At 41.4% G+C, this 23363-nt stretch overlaps 1 protein-coding gene across 4 annotated transcripts in view; it reads left to right on the forward strand.

Moving 5' to 3' along the window:
• The window catches only part of slit1a (slit homolog 1a (Drosophila)), a 119818-nt gene that overhangs the window by 44458 nt on the left and 51997 nt on the right, over window positions 1-23363 (forward strand). For all 4 annotated transcript variants that reach the window (XM_061791150.1, XM_061791152.1, XM_061791151.1 and 1 more), the window contains exon 5: window positions 23255-23326. In XM_061791150.1, the coding sequence (XP_061647134.1) occupies window positions 23255-23326 (72 nt within the window). The remainder of the gene's footprint in view (window positions 1-23254; window positions 23327-23363) is intronic.

The raw sequence follows: 23363 nt of genomic DNA on the forward strand, positions 1-23363 counted from the left end.
CCATTATATCCACTTGGGGGCCTTGAGAGGACACCTATGCAGACTCTACGATAGTGTGTGTGTGTGTGTTTGTGTTTGTGTGCGTGTACGTCTGCGTGTGTGTGTGTGTGTGTTTGTGCGTGCATGAAGCCTCAGTTGTGATTAATTCTAAACCATTCATGTGATCTATTCCTGTTCAAAGAAACAAAAACCAAATGTGTGTGTGGCTATAAGGCAAATCAATACACATGATGATGTATGAGGGTCAGAAGAACTTTCTCTTTGAGCAGCCCATGTCCTTGACTTGTGGTTTTCTGATAGTTGCTGGATTTCAAAGCAGTTTTTTTTTTATATGCGTGTTCCATGATTGCTGATATGTAAGTCACATTCTCATCTGGCATCATTTAGTCTGCCACTGCGTGTTGCTTTTCACATCTTTATTGTTAGGACTCAAGCGTGCGGTGGGTAGGCCCTGTGCAAATGGCTTTGCTTTTTTTGTCATTATTCTTTGGCCAAATCAGCATTTTGAGGGCTTTCCCATTTTCAAAACAAATGGTCATCTTTGTGCAAATGTACACTTGGTTGCGGTTTCAGTTTCATTTGGTTGCCATGGTTAATTAAAACAAGAAGAAGAAATTGTTCGATGATGTAATGCCTTAACCGCAGAGCACAAAGCGTAATAATAGTTGTACCTGTAAGGATGTGGTAGGAATACGAGTAAGCGAAGGTCGGTAATTAGGAAGTCTTTATTTGGGCGCACCGGTAGTATGTTTTATCTCTTTCTCTCTCTCTCCCTCCCCCATACCCTCCCACCCCCCTTCAGGCTTGAGGCCAGCATAGCCTGATTGCCAGGCTTACTGCACCACTGAAGTAAACTAAATAGATAAAAATAAAATCACAATTCTGACCACTCGGTTAAAAAAAAAAAAAAACCCTGTTATTTCTCATAGTTAACTCCCAACTTTCAGGCATGGAACTGTGAAGCCCCGTTCATCGCTGTTTGCAGCTTTAATTTCTATGCTTTGTAATTCCTCAACTCTCACGCCCGCCTTTTTACTTGGTGATGCCTTTTAATTTCATGCCCCTCGCTCTGGCAGTTGGTCCTCCAGAGTTTGCACACACAGCTTCCATATAAACACAAATATGCACACAGGCTCGCCACCTGGTTTCTGCAAAAGCATCCATGCATGGCTCTAAAAATGATTCAGTGCACGTCAGAGGTGATATCACGAAATTCATCCATCCATCCATCCATTTTCTGAGCCGCTTCTCCTCACTAGGGTCGCGGGCGTGCTGGAGCCTATCCCAGCTATCATCGGGCAGGAGGCGGGGTACACCCTGAACTGGTTGCCAGCCAATCGCAGGGCACATACAAACAAACAACCATTCGGACTCACATTCACACCTACGGGCAATTTAGAGTTTTCAATTAACGTGCATGTTTTTGGGATGTGGGAGGAAACCGGAGTGCCCAGAGAAAACCCACGCAGGCACGGGGAGAACATGCAAACTCCACACAGGCGGGAGCGGGGATTGAACCCCGCTCCTCAGAACTGTGAGGCTGACGCTCTAACCAGTCGGCCATCGTGCCGCCACGAAATTCATATTGGGGGGGGGGAAAAAAAAAAAAAACTATTGTATTTCCATTTATACATCACATTCGTCATTGTTCCAGTCATTTATCCAAAGGCATTGGCCTCATCTGGCTTACTGTGAATGCTAACTGTACTGGCATGCATTCATTATACCACACAGACAATTGTCAGCCCCGGGGAGTAATCATTACCGATGTTAATGCTTCTCGATGATTGATGTTGTTCGTCCTGCATTGTGTTACGCTCTATTTGTGAGAAACGGGCTGTTTTCCTTCACTCAGGATCATGTTTATCTCCAGACCGACCTGTCAAGTTGAGTTATTATGTTGAAATACAACTTTGATGGGCTGATTTCTTTGGAGGGTTGAAATATGACAAATACCTGCTTTATCATCAACCTGCAAGTGTGTGTTTGTGTGAGAGAGAAAGTGTGTGGGTGTTCTGCCCTGTGGTAATAATCTGCACCTCTGTAAGGGTTCATTAACCCTGAAAGACCAGTGAGTCACATCTGATGCTCCATCGCGTATTGCAGGCCAGCTGCCATTGAACGAACACACCTCACAGCCATAATGTGGAACATTTATGGGCCAAAATATTTACGAGCTGGCCCACCTTTATATAGTTAATATAACTTCGTGAAACTGCAATACCAGAGCAATATCATTTTCTGGTGGTTGCCTGTGCACGACTCATATCTGCCTTACCTACAAATACATCACCACCTCACGCTCAAGTTGTTTTTAGTGTGATGGTCATGACCACACATAACAGTGGTGGCCTTTCACTGGAAACCATGTGGATATCTTTGGCTCTGTCTTTCGTGAGAGACAAACTTGTCCATCAAATATAAAATACGGCCTTTACGGTCATACAATTTGAAAACAACCCAATATTTTCTCGGATAATGTGGCTCTAAAGTCAAACAAAAGAGAAAAGCAAGCTGTCAGTGTAGCGCAAGAAGCCTCACTTGCGAGCACCGCTGTATTAACTCATTTGAATGTTTTGCTTATTCTTTGACTCATTGTGGTGTTTTTGCAGCACTCATTCGAAAGTAGGAGCGACCTCAACAAGGGCTACTCAGATAAGAAGTTATTTAAAATAGCTCACGTTCACAGCTGTAAAACTAAAGCATCACTTCTCTTTGTTCATTTAGATTAAGACCGAGTATTATATTGTTTGTACATTTCACTATGACAGTGGATATATATATATATATATATTTTACACTTGTATTACAGTTAAGTAAAAAAGTGACATGCCCAACTGCAACGTGACTCAGCTTCGCATTTTACCTTCATCATTGTTTATTTAGGCTAAGGTCCGCGTCACACCAAGCGACGCGGCCAAACCCGACTGAACTGTCGCACAGTTTTTCATTAGTGGTCGACTAGTCGGCCACCAGTTTTGATGCGATTCAAAATTTCAAAGGTGTCGCAATGTCGCAGATGTAAAAGCCGATCAAAGATGCATATGGCCTACAGAAAAAACAAAAAAAGTTTCCAGGTACTATAAGCGTAAGTGAGGTAAAGCCGACCGCCAAACCGTGTGTATATATATATATATATATATGCACTACTGGTCAAAAAGTTTTAGAACACCCCACTTGTTCAGGCTTTTTTTAAATTGAAAGTTATGCAGTTCAATTTCGCATTTTACTCTGACATGAAAGCACAGAACAAATAAACTGTTCAAGTTACAAATGAAATCCTGCCATCAATTTGTTCTATAACTTTTGACCGGTAGCACTATCGGTCAAATAAATAACTTAAAAAAAATAATAATGAATGTCAAACAGTCTAAGTCCAATAAATAACTTGAAATGGTAGAAACTAAGATAAGTACTAAAAATAAAAAAATTTAAAAAAAAATAATTCTTTGAAATTGAAAGTCCAGTAGTTCAAGTCCAATGAAAAGTCACACAGTTATGGGAACTTCCACAACAGAGTTGGGAAGAACTTTCTGACGAATTTTTGATTTCTATTTTAGAGATAAAGATAGAGATGTTTAGCTGTTATGTCTGCCCAAGGTGGCTACATAAATGAGTCCAAGATTTCGAATACATTTTTTGTTTGTAGATTGATTCCATGATATCTTTTGTAACTTGAATAGCTTATTTGTTCTTTGATTTCATTTCAGAGTAAAATGAGAAGTTCAACTGCAGAACTTTGAATTTAAAAAAAGCTGGAAAAACTGGGGTGTTCTAAAACCTTTGACCAGTAATGTATATGCGCAATGTGACTCACCTTCATATTATGCCTTCTTTGTTCGTTAAGACTGGGTGGTCTTCTGTTTTTTTGTTTGTTTGTTTGTTTTTTACCAAATGTAATATTAACTTAATTTTACACTTGTATGACATTTAGGAATGTTAAAATGTTATTTATATATTGCATGGACAGTGACAGTTTGAACCTTTTCTGTTCTATTATTTCCTATGGGAAAAAAGTCAAACATCTGAACAACCATTGGGTAGCATCCTGGAACAAATTGTGATCAACCTTCGAGGTTGTACTGTAGATACTTGGGATATCAGATTTAATTGGTGACTGTCTTCTTATTGGGGAAAAAAAGCATTTCTTTTTAGAGACACTTATAATGAATAAACCACAGGCATCACTGTGACCAATTTTCTTTGGAGCCACAGTAATAATTCCTTTGAATATTGTTCCCAGTGAGGTCCAGCATAATCCCCTGTAAAAGATAATTTGAAATGCTTGTCTCTCTCGTCTCTTGCATGGCCGTTCTTCACTCACGCCCCCGCCTGCATTATATGTGGGCTGTCAGAGTGGAAGGATGAGGGTATTCCGCAGCAGACCGGGGGGGGGGGGATGGTGGGGGGGGGGGGGGGGGGGGGGGGGGGCAAGTAAATATGTAGAACAATCTCTAATGTCCATTGTTAAACTGGAGGCGGCTCCCACCCACTGCACCACAGCTGGGACCAACTTCATTGTCCTCTTTTCCCTCTGTCACTTTCAGTTTTTCTCACAAGCAGAACACACACATGCAAATGAACAACACACACGTTTGGGCTTCTGCCCCACTGAGGAAGTTTATTGACATTCCCTCGCCCCTTAGTCCCTTTAACCATCAGAATTAGATGTCTAACCTCAGTTACTCAATTGTACCATAACTTTAAAATATAAGCCTGATTTACTCACTTACTGTGCAACTCTTCTTTTTCCTGGAGCAATGCCATCACTGTGTGGGATTTCACGCGTCTACGCTGAGTAGTCCCATCACACCGTCTGTCTCTTACCGAGACATTAACGCTCATGAGGCTTCTCTGTTAGATGGTTCTTGCTGTCGCCCTTTGGAAGTGTGTTTAAGTGGAAAGAGCAACCAAAAATATAGTCAGACATAAGGTCAAACCGGTCCTCAGAAAGACACACTATCCCCGTGGCTCAGCAATAATTCCACCAGGGTACCTTGTGTCTCCTAGCAACCAGAACTGGCCGTTTGGCATTGATTCAGTTTGGCCTGACAGCTGTACAGAAGTAGAGCAATGAATCTGAAAAGTTAAGCCATCAGCAGCTTTTTGTTTTTTTTGTACCAAGATTGATAAGGAAAACTGAAAATCATTGCAGAAATTAAAATTTTCATTCTATTGATGGGAAACTACATTTTTTAAACCAAGAATGTTATTGTGATACTTTTTCATTTTATGTATACTTTGGATCAGAATGTTATTATTTAACATTCATTTATGATACTTTGGACTACAATTTATCAGAATAGTATCCTTTTTTATTTCTCACGTTTTTTTCCTCATGTTATCTTTACTATTTAGGAATGGAGAACGGTGTTCCCCAACATTTTTTACTCCACAGACAGGTTCCGCATAAAGACATTTTGACGGACCGGCATAAAAACAAATAAACACAAATGATTGCATAACTCACCATTAATCTGAAGGGGGGAACCCTGCACTTGTCAGCTCATCCCATCTTGGGGTAATGCTTTTTTCTTTCAAAAACTCTCTGTCTTTAATGATGGGTGCTCCATGTGCCAAAACAGTTTTGATGGCTTCATTGCCTTGTTTACGAGCCCGTCTTGACATATTATTTATAGCAGGTTTGATGCGTGTGAGTGAATTAGCATTAAACCCGTATCTTAAGCAGGACTATTAACTTTTAAATGCAGCTTTCCTTTTCTTGGAATTTGTAGGCAATTTTCCTAGCTTGTGGGCTTACTTTTTCTATGCATCATGTGACCTAGATGAGCATATTGACAGAGGCATAGGCAGATGCACCTGATTTTCAAAATACAACTTCTTTTAGACCGATCAGTTTAAATAAAATAGTTTTTGTTGTGACAGCTTGCCTACAATTGGAGGGCCCCCGCCAGCCACCCTAGCCCTAGTGTTCAGTTGGATGGTTCCACCGGCCTGTGGATTCGCCTCCGCTGTCAAGGAGGGCCCAACCCACCTAGGTCAAGGCTCTTCTCTTCTCTGAGCAGCGAGAACGAGAAGCCCCGTCTGACCCAATCAGTCGGCGGCGGCTCCATAGTCAGGCACCAGGACACGTCCCGGGCCCGGGCAGCGATGTAGGCGGCGGGCCGTCCGGCAAGCATCGATATTCTCCAGCCCCATCTCTCTCTCTCTGTTCAAAAGAAAAAGTAAAAATAAAAAAAGAGAGAGAAGGAAAAAAAGTCTCTCTATGTGGCCCGGTGCGAAATGACCTCTGGCCCGCTACTGTTCCGTAGCCCGTTGGTTGGGGACCCTTGACGTAAAGTCCATTTTGACTTAAAATTAAATTAATAATTTTGATTCCTTGCCATATAAAAGGGCAGCAAAGCCCAAACCAATATGTCCCCTGAAGAGATATTGTTACTCATTGCAAATGCATAGAGGACCTTACATAAGAATAAATGGTGTTTAAAAAAAAAAAAAAAAAAAATCCCTCTCATGCATTGAAACACATATGGTTTTATCATGACATTCTACACTTTGAAGCATAAAAATTGGGGTCGGGTGTTAAACAGCCTCAACTTTGTTTTGTTGCCAGAGTAAGTGAAGAGCTGTCTGCCTCCCTGACTGCCTCATGTAATATTCATGCAAGGTTCCCATGGTCTCCGAGACCCTACAGTTATTTATTCATAGCTTCATGAATGCCTCGACTGACCTCTGACATATACACACTTGTCACAGAGAGGAAGCGTTGCCTTCTGAATGCGCACGCGCGCACACACACACTAATGTTTAGCTGACCAGCAGCTAACCTCTTTACTTATGTAACAGCTTGTTTGGAGTGCAGTAGCAGTAGCAACCTGCTTGCTTTCATCAATATGGATTTGTATGAATTGTACAATTAGCATGCATGGCCCTTAAGTGACATGAATTTTAGTGTGTTAGTGTTTCCAGCAGCTTTATACCTCAATGTAAGTCCAGCCTCTTGTTGTGATCAAGTAGTATCAGGAACACCTTATCTTGACTTCTGCAAACCACTTGTCACCCTCACTGCATCATTAGAGCGAAACACAGGGCGCTGAGATACTGTCAACGTGGACCTAAATCACTGCCTTTTACATTGCCGTCTTGCTGCAATAAGATAAGGCGTGTGTATACGATGCTTTGAAGGATGTGCTTGTGTGTGTACAGTGAATGATAAGGTGATTCATGAGTTGTTGTTTGACTTCAGTTGTGGACTTGACATGGGCCACAGTGCACCTGTCTCATCCATCAATGCGAGCAGTGGGGTATCAGTGCCACAAAACACTTATATTCTTCCATCCAAGTTTTTTTTTTTGCTAACTCGACACTATCCTAGCATTGTTTCAGGTCAAACCCGACCCTAGAAATTGGATAGGTGGTGGTATGCTATGTTGTTAGCCCATTAATCAAAATGTTAATGTTATGCTACCAACATGAGGCTTAGAATTGTAAGCTTGGCCTGCAAGGCTAGCAAAGCTAGCTACTGTATGTGATTATTATTATTTTTTGCTTCTGAATAATTGCAATAGTTACTAATCCCGAACACAATAGGAAGAATAGAAAATGAATGTATCGCAATAGTGAACAGATATGTTGGATAAGCTTGTTGGACTTAGCAACAGTTACCGGTAACCGAGGCAGGTTTTAGCAATAGGTCAATTTAATTCTTTATGCTCATTTTTCAATTGGCCCTTCTTGCAGTGTGTGGCTCAGTGCAACTCTTCACCACAACTAAGTGCATGCAGTCCATTAAGTGCCTTCAAGTGTTGATTGAAATCGCCCCTGACTCTATGTATTGAAGCGACAGTCCTCTGATTGCCTATCCTGTGTCTGTGGTTAGGTGTGGTGGATCTGTCAGCGTATCAGCGCAATAACTCTGACCTCGCACCAGCACTCCCAAGAAAAGCCACCATTCGATACTTAGCATCCGTTTCCCACTTTCTAGGTAGCCACTTGTTCTCAAAGAGGCCTCTTTAACTAGTTTAGTAAGAGAGACCATCCATATTGACATTATCTTTCTAAATGACTTTCTGCTTTACTTTAACTCCCATCAAATTCTTCAAATTAGTTCAAATTAGTTTTAAATGTGCAAACGTATTTTCCTGGCTGTCGTTAGAGATTAGACATAATTGAGATCTTTAAAAGTAAAATCGATGGTCAAAGCGCAAACCTGATCTGGAAAAATGTACATATTTGAGAAAACTCTTGAAGAATTGAACTGAACTTGAATGAGCACTTCCAGGTTAATTTTTCATTAAAAGTGTACATCTACCTACAGTATGATGTCCACATGAAAACGCATTTACCAGTTGGGAAACACCAAACAGGAGGAGGCTGTAAAAACAATGGGAGCTTAATGTTTATTTTCAGGGCTGCACATACTGTAAGTGGTGCGCAGGTGAAAAAAGAGTACCAGAGTCAAAGTGTGTTGCTGCACATTTGCGTACCAACTGCACCAAATCAGCTGATCGCGCAGTACCATACTGTAAGTTCAGCAAGTGAGGTGGGTGGGTTGTGAAAAAAATGAGTTCCAAAAATGGCCAGCCGTGTTTGTTTTAATAGGTTGGGATAATTTCTGGGTTAAATCTTGTTGCTGCTTTTTGTAAGTCCTTCTGAAGGTTTATTTGTTCTTTGAAGTGTATGGTGGGTCGTATCAAATGCCTGGTGGGTTGTTAATGGCCCACAGGCCACAGGTTCTCCACCACAGTCCTTAACTAGAATTCAAATCAGCACTGCACAAACTGTAATCCACACTTGTGATGTGCTATAAAATTATCCAAACTGTTCTGTTCAAGTAACATAAGACAACTGAACATGGTTGCGATGTTATTTAAAGGGAATAAGCTCCCACCGAAAATTTTTTTGGTTCCCACTGCAAATGTTTTGCAAAATCTTCATACGAGCTTTTCCAAAACCCCAGCCACCCAAACACTGTTTCCATGTGAACAAAAAGTCAAAATGCTTTGCAAAACATACTTTATTGGAGGTAGGGTATAATGTATAAAATATATTTTATTTCTATTATAGTGTGTCTTGCATTAGATACATGTGTTTTGAAGAGGCAGGGCCTGGTGGGTGGCATGTCATGTCAGTTTCTGAGTTTCAATAGTACATATAGTAGATTTCACCAAACCAAACTGTGCAGCGAGATCATGAACACGAACACCATCCAAATGTTCATCTATTATTAGCTTATTTCATTTTCTTAACAGTAATATGGTGAGGCTGCCAAATAACACTATCGCAAGCAGTTTTCAGTTTTCTTTTGAGCCTGCGATGCACGACGCACGGGGTGAACAAGGTTTACGCGGTGCGAGAAAAAGCGTTCCACGTTGATACTGTGACTGTTGGCGTACCGAAGCATAGTACATGACCCGAGGGATAGTTCTTTGAAAACGTTTGTGAACCAAATTGTTCATGAACCGGGGTATCTGTGAACCGAGGATACACTGTATTCTGTGAAATCCCATAAAAATTGGTCACTTATAAATTTGCAATATAGCAGGGGGGCGCATAATATGAACCAGCTTGGAGAGAACATTGTTTAGACCTACAATTGGTAGATTACTTACAAACTGGACGTAACACATGATTCAAATTTGCTGTCAGTGCTGCAGGATAGTAATAGAATGACAAATGATAAATTACTCATAGATTCATAGGGATAGGTAATAGCACTAATAATTGGCCTATTGAGAGGTGTATGTTTCCCCTTGCCCTCGTTTTCCACCCCTCTTTTATTCTCATTCTCTTTCCTCTATTGTCTACCTTGATGAATGGACATGGCTCGGCTGTGTCCGGGTGCAAAGCCTCGCTATCCCCCGACCCTTCCTTCATTTGAACGCGCCTGTAAGCGCTCGTCATGATCGATGCCGCTCAGCCGCCCTCCATCGCTCAGCTTGGCTGCCAGTGAAAGCCTTGGACACACTCCGAAACACAAGCAGACATAATGCCAGAGGAAATGAGGGCGAATCGAGAGCCGGCGAGGCGGGATAGATTTTCTCCCGTCTTTCTTCACCGTATTAACTCTTTCTTTTGCTTCACGGGTGGCAGGAAGGCACACCGGCCAAACGTATGCGCACATGTGGTATTTTGGAGCTTACAAATTCACGAGGACATCATGAATCATTTACAGTGAAAGCGGAGATGTGGGCAGCAGTTAAACCACATTCAGTGTGTGTGTCTGTGTGTCAAGCCCTCATGTGGACTTGATAAGTTCCACTGACATTGTGTTTTTTCTTGGTGGTTGCAGAGTGTTCCAGTTTTGGTCCACTGTGTGTTTCTCATTGGCCACTGAGCTGTAGATGATTAGAGTGGAGTCCATCCATGAAATTCCCTTTTGGGTCCCATTGAAAAGAAAGGATGTGTGTGTGTGTGTGTGTGTGTGTGTGTGTGTGCGACAGCATGAGCATGACAGACACAGTGTTGTTGTAGCTGAAGTTTTCACCATTAAAAATAACACAAACCTTCTCCAGATGCCTCTAGAGTTAGATATATAGATGATGACTAGGCTGTGACAAGCCATGCATGGGGTCCATTGGAAATGAGATAATGCTGCATGATGACTTATTTCCTGAAGCCCACATGAATAAACAGAGAAAGCGAGAACGTTGAGGAAAGCAAGACGATAGCGAAGTGACACGCGGCCCCCACTCCTGACGTTCTCCCGAGCTGTTTGTACTACTTCTGCAAGACTGCTGTTGACGTGAGCGTTTAAAAAAAAAATAATAATTTTTTAAATGTACGCAGATCTACAGAGACAAACAGATGCTATTCACTCATGCACCGTTCAGTATTAGTGCCATATTTGTTTTTCATGACACTCTTTGTAGAGGACTATATTTAGATGGAAGGAACAACTTTCTCCTCCTCTGGGATTTTGTGTGAAAATATTCCTAAAACATCCAGCTTCTTTTCTTGTTGAGAAGCTGTTTCTCCTTCCCCCGTATTAAGTCCTCAATCTACTCAGCTCTCATATAGTTATGCATAGTATTGTAAAGTATCTTATTTATGTACTGTATCATTTAACATGTAGTTGTCATTCCGCTGCTTATAGTTAGTATTGCTGGCGCGTATTTCATTCTCAACTGCTTATATATAGACTATTTATTCATACACAGACAGTTTTTTTTTTTTTTTTTTTGCTACATGCATGGCTCGCTCGCTTATTCTGGCTGCAATTCATTTTCAATTTGTATATTTAGTATCTTTTTATTCATGCAGTTTGCCTGGCTATTGCTGATGTTTTTCAATCTCAACTACTTTTCATAGACTTGATAAACGCAGGTTTTTGCTACGGGCAATACTGCTGACAATTCTTGTTACTTTTGTCATTTTAACTTGTAATCATATCTGTTTCTGCATGTACACGTCCCCTTTTGCACTGCTGCTCTCATTCCCATTGCCTTAATTATTATTATTATTTAAATTCTTCTTTGATATACTTACCCGTTATATCCCCTCTGCCGATTCTGTTCTATTCTGTTCCATTCTATTATATATTATAAAGGGTGAGGCGCAGCACCTTAAATGCCGCTGTAGATACATGTCAACATTATTTCCTTCCACTAAATGTCAACCCCCCGCTGATCACGACAAGCATGGCTACATGTGCTTTAACGTCAGACCTAAAGACGGAGACAGAAAGAAGACAACCAGCAGGCATGTTTATAATTTACGTAGTGCGAAAGAGAACGTGTGGAGAGAAAAGAATGACAAAGGAGTGCGGTGAGATCGTCTTGACCACACACAGAAACACTTATTCACTCTCTGGGGCGCGCGTGCACACACACACACACACGCACACATTCATGCATACACACATGCACAGACACACACCTGTGTTTTGGAAGGCACCCAAAGGCCCTGCAGCTTGAATCCTCACCTCCCTCCACGTTATCCCCCCACTCTTAACACCTCCTCTTTTTTTTTTTCATGTGCTTGACACTGCAGCTTTATTCTCCTCTGCAGGTCTTTGTATCGCAGCCAACAAAATGTCTGCAAATCTTTTCTTTTTTTTAAACTCTTAACAAATGGTTCTTTATACACTCAAACCTCAGGTATGGGGAGCAATGAAGTGTTAATATCCGTTATTTAGTTCATTCTCATCGCGCCTCCCATTATTTCCATGAAATTACTTAATTCATGTTTGTGAACATTTCTCTGCGGTTGGCTGGCTCTCCAAAGCTACTGTAATAGAGAGGGTGCACACTTCCATCCCAAGTCTGATTAGGTCATCATTAACGCCGCACCTTACTTACCCACTGTCTTATGCATGCCTACCTAAAACAGTTTAAACCTACTCAAAGAGCAGCCTACCGACCATCCAGACACACTTCCTACTGAACGGCACTACCTTCTAAATATAACTTCCGACCTTTCTACCTACCATCATGCCTACCTAAATTCAATTGTAACTATGGACTTACCAACTACCTACTTAACTACAGTATCTAGCTTCTTACCAACACAGTACCGCCACATACTACACCTTTATAACTACTTACTTAAAGACCTAATCATACAATCAACCTACCTTCTGTACCTAACTACTAGCACTACTACCCACAAAACAATCTAATTACCTGTCCACAGTACGTACCTGCCTCCATAATAAACATGCCTTGTTCAGTTAGTAGGTACTGTAGATGGGTACAGTGTGTTTTTATGTGGGTAGTATCAGCAGGGAGGTGAAGTATGTCGATACATTTATAGAGAGGTCTGTGAGTCGGTAGTTATAGGTAAGCATACGGACGGGTACAATATCACAAGTTAAACAACTAACGTTAACTACGTTAGTAAGTACGTAGCAAATTCCTAGAAATGTGATAGCAAAATAGCTGTAATCTATAATTTGACTGCTTCGTTTTAACCAGCTGTGCATGCTTCTTTCTGTTGACGTGATCGACCAAGCGCGTTCTCCCTCCAGATCCATACTTCACATCCTGATGACACAAGATGCAGTATGCCTTACCAGGTTCTTTTTAATATTTTCGTGAAGGTATTCATTACCGACTTTTAATTGCAGCCAGCACCAATTATTGATCCCGTTCTTTACAATGTCGGTCTCGCCGTCCTCCCTCTGTACTTATGTCCCTCCGTTACACCGACACACCGCAAGCTTATTAATGTAAAAAGTTGATAGCATACAAAGAATTTAAAAGTGTAGAAAGATCGCACCGATAAAATATAAATGGTGGAAGATTTGCACATTGCCAGCCGTGATACGGTCTTCAATGTTGTAAATGTGACGGTCACGATTACTGTCAATGTTGACAGAGTTATTTCTTTACTTATTAGTTTTACTGTTATTATTTGCAGGGTATTTAAGTAATACCTAATGAAGTAGCATGTTTGTGGCGTTGTGAGACAAGACATTAGCGTACTTTCTTTGTCTAACCCCATTCATTCATTGCGGCTGTCAATAAGGTCGCTATATTGCTCCCTCTCTATGTGGCTTGGGTGGAGGAGGCTCTAGTCTGGAGAATATTTGACCCAAATTCCCACTCGTTAGTAATGAAATGAGATGTGATAGTTACGTACGGAGAGATCAGTCGGTCTTTCTGTCGCCTTCAATGACTCCAAACCGCTGTCTTAACTCCGTGTCCAGTTCCCGGATGACGACATCTGGTGTGTTGGAATTGCGTACCGTGGTTGGAGTGTCTTTTGTCCATTTCTGTGTTTCGGATTTACAGGGGAATCCCAAATGACCCCAAAGGTCAGATTTCAAAAGTAGAAGTCCCTTGCTTCACACTGCTGCTGCTATAGCCGCTGTTTGCTCGAGTAGCCATTTTGTTTGGCTTCCGTCCATTCAACGTGAACCACACGCACAGCGCCTCACAGCGGCCCGGAGTTGAATCGATTCAGCTGATTTTCAGAATAGAAAATTGAATTGCGAACAGAAAAATTACAATGCATTTATGAATCTATATTTTTACCCACCCCTACTACCGAGAGTATCTGCCTACTAAAACCTGAACATATCTATCAACTGGGCATATCATCCACCAAATAACAACCATTTCTACAGTGCCTGCCTACCTAGTTTGGAGTTTTGAGTCAATCCTTTTCTGGATGTACACACCCTCTATCAGCTGCTCCTCCTTTTTGCTTATACCCCTGTACAACATTATCTCATTCATGGAAATCATGTCCTGATATGCCACATTAACATAGGCAGTGGAAACATACGTACATTTGTAAATTAGTGAACTATTATGAAAACAATTTGTGTTGTCATGTTTTGCCTCTTAACGTAAATCCATCACTCATTGATACAGTGGGTGTATCATTTCTTCAATCATTTATTGGCACAATGTCAGGTTGAGATGCTCACGGTTGGAGCATGCCATGGTTTTTCATGTGTGTACTTGTTTGTTTTTTTTTAATGTGAAGGGAGGAAGAAAGTACTTAGCAGTTAGTGGCAGCACACTACCACTACTTTTAACAGCCCCCACACACCCCATTAACTGGCTTAATGAGAATGTAATCAGGCACATTCCCGTGCCTGCTTTCTGTCTTTTTCACTCCTTGAATAAAATTAAAAGTGTGTTGGCAAGGTGACTTACCACGGAATCGAGTCAAGTAATATAGAAAATAAAGTGTTTGAACACACTCGAATCGACACACTGTGTGCACCATCTAAGCACCGTTAAAGTGTCAGCAGTTTTGGTTAGTATGACATTCACGCAACATTAAATTTAGTTGTTTTCTCGACCCTAATTTTGTCGTGGTTCACAAGACAGATAAATATTTTATTGCAGGAAGGTCACACAGAAGTAAGATCCTCAAAAAATACAAGCCAAAGAAAGATTGATTGTTGTGATGGGCCAGTGAAATGAGAGCGGTTGAAAAAAAGCATCTATAGGAGTGCTCTGAGCCAAGACTGCACTGCTTTGGAAAAAGCGTCCTTGTTGAAAGATTTCCATTCTGCACTTTCAGGTTGTTTTCTGAAATCCAAGTATTCAACATGCAGACAGACAGCTGCGGCAAAGACACCTGTGGAGTACATTTTAGCCCCTACTGAAAAACTGGTTCTTTTAAGAAAAAACATAGTATTAATTACTCTATTTAAGCGGATTCTATAGAAGCTATTTTTTTCAGAAACAAAGGCATCCTGAAGTGATCAGTGTGTGTAAAGGGAATGTCATGAGTTGTTCTCAGGCATCCTTATATGGCAGTATGTAGTTGAAAACAATTAAAGCAATCCATCAAAAAGCCAGATCAATCAATCTGTTATTTGTCTGTGTCAACCACAGCTCACAACCAGCTGTGAAGGCAAAGATTGTGAAATCTTAAGGATTTGACAGATGCAATTGTATGTCTTGGCGTGGAATGGATGTGTCAATGTACTTGTTTCATTTATGATGTTTTTATTTAAACGTTGCATATACTGTGCTATATGTAGCCACAGACTCCCACACCGAGGAGCCAGATGCCTTGAGGCTTTTCACTGGAGAAGTCTGACCCGTTTCTCTTTTTCGCTGTCCGAAATAACACACCATTCGCCCTCCGCAACCTCAAATAATGATGCTCACCGATCTTCAAGTGCTCACGACCTTTGTGTTTCAAACCCACGTGGGTTTCAACGTATGCCATTTCTTTGTGGGCGTATGATTCCAACTGCCTTTTTTACAAGTTGTTGACTCTTAAAGGTGAGCTTGATTGCTCACGTTGAGAATTTAAAAAAAAAAAAAGAAAAAGATGCATGCATGTTTGTCATTGCTTAAGCAACTTCCTCATGACCGTGGCTCTGGGCGACTGATTTTGACTTTAATTGCTTTACAACACAAACTGACAGTTGGATGGGTCTCACACAGACACCGAGTGCGGAGACGTAGCTCCAGAATTTGAGGAAGATGACGAGTGGCTCCAAGTAAACATTAACTAGATAAAATTTGTAATCATCACAACTGACTACAATGGCACTAAGTAAAACATAGACCTAGGCCTTCGCCAAACAATCCAAGTTTGGATCATTGTAAATCTTAAGTAATCGACCGTCGTATAAGCCTGGATTTGGAAAATAAGAATCTTGCAGTCTTTTGTCCCACCTGGAGAAAAGGATGCGGCAAAAACATTTTGCGTTTTCATCAATTTTTGATGAATTTATGCCATATCCTGTCATACGTCGATTCCGCCATCCAAAGAATGGTTTTGTTTGACTTTCATTTGAACTGTAGGTGATAGTATTGTGTATGATACAGTACATCTCAAGACCAGTGCAAATCACCCTCGATGACAAACGGCTCTTTAAAGGTCAGAGGACAAAGATTTTAAAAGTTTTCTTAACTCTAGAACCCCTTCCCAAACCACATCAGCCATTTTGAAGTGATTATATAGCAGATATACAGCAGTTAAATCGATAGATATGATGCAGAATGCGCCTTTTGCTTTTTGCATCAAGCGCCTTCCGGTCTTCGGCTCTTTCCGGCGCTGTCACGTCACACGAGCCAAACAGCCTGTTCATTCGCCGTATGATTTAACAATGTCACAATGGTTTATTGTGTGGCATTTGGTTGTACAAATGGTTCAGGAAGTGGCAAGAGTTTTTTTTTTGCTTTCCAAGTAAAAGAGTACGTGACCAGTGGATAGGGAAAGTCACTCAACAGGGGAAACCAACGTGGTCAGGTATGGGTGCCAAGCAAGCATTCCAAACTCCGTGCTGATCACTTCGAACCAGCGTGTTTTGAGAAAGACTTAGCAGAAAGCATTGGACACGGAGGTAGAGGCTGAAACCAGCTGCGGTGCTATTTTTCCTACGGCCATTGCGACTTCAACCGCCAGCAAGACAACTAAATCTCGCAGCCAGACAAGAGGTGAGGATTTCCTTGTATATACCTATGACTCTGTTATGGTTACTATGCACTGGGGAGTAGGAAAAAAAGACCCCCGCAGTACTTTTCAGTACTGTCGTCTGTACCTTTGCCTATATGACACGGGAAAGACTTTTTGTGTGTTTCTCGAGCGAGGGGCACACGATATATAGGAATACTGCATCCTATGTAAAAACTTAAAAATATATAATACGTATAGTCATGCTAAAAAATATTGGCACCCCTGGGGTGCCATTATTTCAAGCCACAACTGTATAAAAGACATCACCCGGTGGCCACTCTCTTTTTCTGTTGTACAGCTGCTACTTGTCTGGTTGTCGTCGTCACAAACGTACGCTTTGACGATGCCAAGTTCAGTTGGGTGGTCCTGTACGTTGAAATCGTCCTCCTCCTTATATTCCAACACGTTGCTCGCCATTGCGTATAGTGTGTAGCGCGCTGTGTTTGTCAATTGCAACGTCTGGTAGCCCTTGTGGTGGATAGAGTAACCACACCCCGGTGTCTTGAGCTTCGGGTATGTTCGGGGAGGACTCAGTATATGTCATAAAAACCTCATTTTTAGCTAAACAATGGTTGAAAACATGCTGGAAGTTACGTGCATGTATTACATTACATATAAACAATGCAAATGTGAATTTAAACTGAAATAACATCTTTGTCATCTGACCTTGAAATGAATACCCTGTGACAGTTTCAGTCAAGATTGAGCATCAGTCTTTAGAGAGGCAGGATGAATGGATCTTAGATTAGGTTACCAAATGTAATAGGTTCTTCTTTCGACAAAGTCCCATCCCTTCACAAAGTTGAGCAGAAATCAGTTAATTACTTAATGCTTCATCTTGTTACACAAATATAAAAACAACAAACAACCAGACGTTAACCTACTTGGCATGGGTAACAAATATGCCTTTTGTGATTTGAGATTAACATCCTTGCACTTATTAAACAACACAAAGCACGTTCTACCATGCTGAAGAGAATCAGTGTTGTGAGCGCTGTTTGTGCAGCTTACAGAGATAGACATCAGAGGTTAATGATGTGAATCAGACAGGAACCAGACATTACTTTTTCAGCGTAAGGCTAATCTCGAGACCAGGCGCCTTGAGCTATGTCTGATAGCGTTGCTAATTACACCAGAGATTCTTGTAAACAATCTTATCAATGCTAAACAATAGCATTGTTTAAAATCCAGTATTCACAGAAACCTTAAAACGGCTTAGAGACATTCATACAGCAAAGGCACACCTAAAAACATATGTGCAAGCCCATCATTAGAGCTACAATGGAAATGAACTGTGAGCAACGTCACCTACGGAGAGCCTGGCTACCTTAATGAACTAAGTGCCCACCCCGCGGTATGTTGTGCATTAAGGTAAATCTATACCAGGTCTCGCACAGCCACACTCAGTTCATACACCTGTAATGTAAAGAAAATAATTTCAAGCATCCCCTTGTGTTTGCAAGCTGACATCATTCCAGCGCTCCATTCAAGGCCTGAAGGCTTAAACTGGAGCCAAATGGTCAACAAATCATGCGAATGCTGCAAGACGCTGGCATGTAGAGTGAATGATGAGCATCTGACAGTTTTCCTTTGAGTCTTTTATGCTGAACAGAGTTACACAAGTTGAGTGACATCTGCAGGTTACAACCTTTGCTCCTGTTTCTTTTACCTGACTGTGTCTGTGCTTCGCTCCTGTTTAACCTCACATTCTGAGAGCCACACACCCTGAAGTTGTCTTACTAAACAAATATATTAAAAGGACACAATTGGTATGACAGGAGATTAGAATAATGGAGAAACCAAGTATTAGGGACATTTACACATCAACAACCTAGTACAATGAGAATATTATTTTCTTTGCGTCTTTGCGACCACAGTTCACACAGACCTGCAGAACTGAAAAGTGCAGTCACTTGTAAAGAAATACTTGGCACAAGTTCACCAACTTGGTAAGTACAGGGGTCCTCGGTTTATGGTGGCATTTTGTTCTTATGGGGGCAACGTTACCTGGATGTGTACAGAGGTCTAAACATGCTGTAATCTATCACAAACCTATGTTGATGCAGTAGTCAGAATTACAGTAAATATCTGTATGAAAACACATAAAACAATAAAATAGAAAAACAGCCGTAGTAAAATGTATTCTTATGTCGCGGTGCAAACGAATCCATTGCGCAGCGTTCATAACTTCAAAATATTGCATGTCGGGACCATCGTAAACCGAGGACCTCCATTGTAGGAGAATATGTAAGAATATGTTTTATGAATATGCGGCACGGTGGACGACTGGTTCGCACATCTGTCTCACAGTTCTGAATACCGAGGTTCAAATCCCGGCCTCACCTGTGTGGAGTTTGCATGTTCTCCCCGTGCCTGGGTGGGTTTTCTCCAGGCACTCCGGTTTCCTCCCACATCCCAAAAACATGCATGGTATGTTGATTGAAGACTCTAAATTGCCCCTAGGTGTGAATGTGTGCGCGAATGGTCGTTTGTTTGTATATGCCCTGCGATTGGCTGCCGACCAGTTCAGGGTGTACCCCGCTTCTCGCCCGAAGATAGCTGGGATAGGCTCCACCACCCTTGTGAGGATAAGGCGGCATAGAAAATGGATGGATGTTTTAGGGACGTTTACACATGAAGAACTTGGTCGAAAGATAATATTATTTTCCTTGCGTTGTCAAAATTATCTCAGTTCACACAGACCTGCAAAATCGATACAGTGCTGTAATATGCATGCCAGCCCAGTAGATGGCAACATCACTTGAGGTAAAGAAATACTCCACACCTGTTTACCAACTTTGGTAATTACAGGAGTTCCTTGGGTTACAATGGAGTTCCATTCCTACGGCAGCAACATAATCTGAATTTGTACGAAGGCCAGAATGTGCCTTAGTCTATCATGAACCTACATTAGGCTAATGCAATAGCAAAGTCAGAATTACAGTAAATAGTTGGCTGGGGGGGGGGGGGGGGGGGGGGGTGGCATTGGGTCCCTGCGGCCCCGCTGGGTGGCCGGTTGTCGGGGCACCTCTGTGGGGCCGGCGGACCGCCCTGGGTCCCTCGGTGTGGGACGTGTCCCGTCCGCCGGGCTGCTCTCGGGTGGACCTGATCCCGCCCCTCGATTGATTGGGTGGGGTCCTCAGCCGCCGCGGTGCAATTACAGGACACTTCAGTCAGTCTTTGTGCATGTAAAATGGGGTCAATTCACTTGCATGTATCCGCAGGCACACACCCCTTACTGCAACAAATAACTCATGAATATGCAAATCGCTTGTGTATCCCCTCACTTATACTCTCGTCCTGTACACTGCATGCTTATTCTCTTGTCTTTGTCCTGTTCTATCTTGTCCTGTCCTTCCCTCACAGGGTGTAGCACTACAGCCCCATGCAACACTCATATTTAACTTTTCATTGTTGTAGATAATGTAATGATTTACTTCTCTCATCCTGTTTACAATTAGTGCTTTGTCTTTTGTCTTTGTTTCTTTCTCCCTTCTAGAAACATTGTTCTGTTCGACTGATCAAGTCTGATTCTCAATAAACCTCTATTATAATACCACAGCGAAACCTTAAAAACTCCACTGTGACACAGTAAAACTGTTTTGGCATAAAAGGGATACAGATTTTTCATTCTGTTTGACCTAACAGCTGAACAGGACAAAAAAAAAAAAAAGCATTATAGCATTATAAGCACAAATGCTATTGCAGTGATGCATTACTGTTCGGCTGTGAAACTTAACACACATGCGCATGTCCTCCGTTTTTATCAAATTGACAGAAACAGTAGTGCTGTCTGTTTCCAATATTTCTACATAGAGACGCACTTTCACGTTTCTCAAGCTATGCTCTAAATGCTTATATATATATATATATATATATATATATATATATATATATATATATATATATATGTGTGTGTGTGTGTGTGTGTGTGTGTGTGTGTGTATATACTGCAGTAGCATTTGTGCTTATAATACTTCTACACTAAAGTGGACATTCACTACATCATGAATGTATCAATTGGATTTGCAATACAGGGGGTCCTGAGTTTATGAAGTTTATATATATATATATATATACAAAACACACACGCACACACTACATATAGTCCGCTCATGTTCACGGCCCCTAAGTGGAAGGGACATGTTTTGGTCTTCACTAACAATGCCAGATTGCCTGTTAACTGTAAAATGTCTATGTTTTGAGTGCTCGAGCACTGTATACGTTTCGAAGCATTGCTTTAGATTAACCCGCTGACCAGGGTGCCCCATATCCATCTTTGTGGTGAGTGCTGTAATTGTGCCTTATTTTAGGTAGTTTTATGTTTCCCTGAAAATCAACTTCCAAACTAATCAGCAATGTCAAATCGCTCGCTTCCAAACTGAGTCAGCTAAGCCTTGGAAAAAACAAAAAAGAGTCAGAGTGTGGCAACCACAGACTATGTAAAATACAGCATGCACCCCCACAGAAATGTTCTGTTTGCCATTTTAAGAATGTGTAAATGCAGAAGCCCTTCGGAGCCAAATTTAGTTGGAACCGTCAATGCACAGAAGACTGCTGACTCCAAATCATGACCGCTGTGATTATTCACCAAATGAAGACCAAGGACAAAGAGAGAGAGGCTTTAAAGGGCAGAAGCGAGAAAGACGACAGTCTTGGTGCGCTATACAGACTCTCGTTTATAAAGCTACTTTCCGAAACTGCAAATCCAATCAATGGCATTGCAAGTGGGAGAGGAGCTGTCTCCAGCCAATCGTATTATAGCATGCTAATGGGATTAAAGATGTTTTACAGCTTGGATTGAATTTTACTACATAAGCACATAAAGTTGTAGTCACGTTATCCCTGTGTTTTCGGTTCTTCTCCCTATTTCCCATCCAACAACAATGTAGCTTCTGGCATTGGCACAGTGATCTGCGATCATTGCTTATTGTCACCTGCTTGAAAAGATGAATTACTCATCAAATACAGAGCAAGGTTAGGGTGACCAAAAGCTTTCCTCTCTTATGGAGCCGGCATGAATTTTGTGTGCAAAACTGAGAGGACAATTAAGTCTTTTGCTCAAAGCTGGAGCCAACGGTTCTGGTTCCCAATGCCCCTTGCAAGGAAACACAGAGCCTTTTTAATATTTCGGAAAACATCCAATAAACAATGGTTTTCTCCCTGTGAACACAATTGCCCTTGGAGGAAATGCCTCGTATGCAGATCTATTGACTATGATGGATAAGGTGGAAAATTGTTGTGTACAAGCCAAAACATGTTTTTATACTGCCTGCTCCCTCATAAAGTTGTACTGTACAATCTAACCTCTATTTTCTCTTTTTTTTCTCCTTTAAAAAAATTGCATGAAGCTCAGTGGAATGCCATTACAAGACAATTTCTGCAAAGAATGATGACCTAGTGATCATTTTTGGGACCATAATGTCTTCCAACGAGCCTCTTCCCTCATGAAATCACTTTGGACTTTGCATCATGGCATTGCATGCTGAAGCGTATATGCACATTAAACAAGCAGGAGTCATCGAAATCTCACGCGGTGCACTTGTGTCGTCTAGATTTATAGATTGTGGAATTTGCGGTCACGTTTGAGCATCTTTCGTGGACGCCCATAAGAAGTCTGTTTACTTCCGTCCACACTGTGAGAGTCTCACTCGTGTGCATTAGTATGTTTGTCAAGACAGGCCTTACAGTTTTGCGGTGCAGTGTGTGCCGAAGAGGGGCCAGAGCCTTTCTGAAAGAGGTTACCAAACCATTTTAACTGCAGACAAAAGGACTGCGCTAATTAAAACTATGGCTACTTTCACTTTCGTCCCCTCACACTCTTATTTTCCACACACATGCCTCATTGGTATCCAACATTACATTGTGAACACACACGCATTCTAATGCCCAACAATTATGTTCTTTTCAGCCAGCAGCTTCCATTTTGAATCAGGCTCAATGACAACCTTTCACTGGCCAATGTCATGCAATTTGTTTGGTCTTTGTGTGCAGGCTCGGAGTAGGGAACCTAACACCCGTGAATGGGCAAAGACTGAATAATGTGGACACTGTAAAATAATTCTTGATACAGACTTAAGGTTTTGATGATCTGCCATATGAAAAACTTAACTGGAAAATGTATTTCATTAGTTCAGTCCAAAAAGTGAAGATCATAGATTTACTACCTACAGAGAGAAAATTGTATTATTTTTGTGTCTGTGTAATTGTAATGATCATATCTTACAGTTAATGTAAACCTCAAATTCACCATATCAGGAAATTTGAATATTTCATAAGAACCAATCAAAATGGCTTTCAGTACTGTGTAGGAATTGGCCTTCAGAAAAGGATTTTGTTGACACATGAATGTTTTTTTTTTTTTGCAAACCACTTCAATTATGGATAATGTACATCTCATGGCTTTCTGTCTCCGCAGAGATCTGAGCGAGAACCTAATCCAGTCCATCCCAAGAAAATCTTTCAGAGGAGCTACAGACATAAAAAACCTGTGAGTCTGCTTCACTTTTGAATTTGATGTATAAATG

This window comes from Phyllopteryx taeniolatus, chromosome 11, assembly GCF_024500385.1.
Source record: "Phyllopteryx taeniolatus isolate TA_2022b chromosome 11, UOR_Ptae_1.2, whole genome shotgun sequence".
NCBI lineage: Eukaryota > Metazoa > Chordata > Actinopteri > Syngnathiformes > Syngnathidae > Phyllopteryx > Phyllopteryx taeniolatus.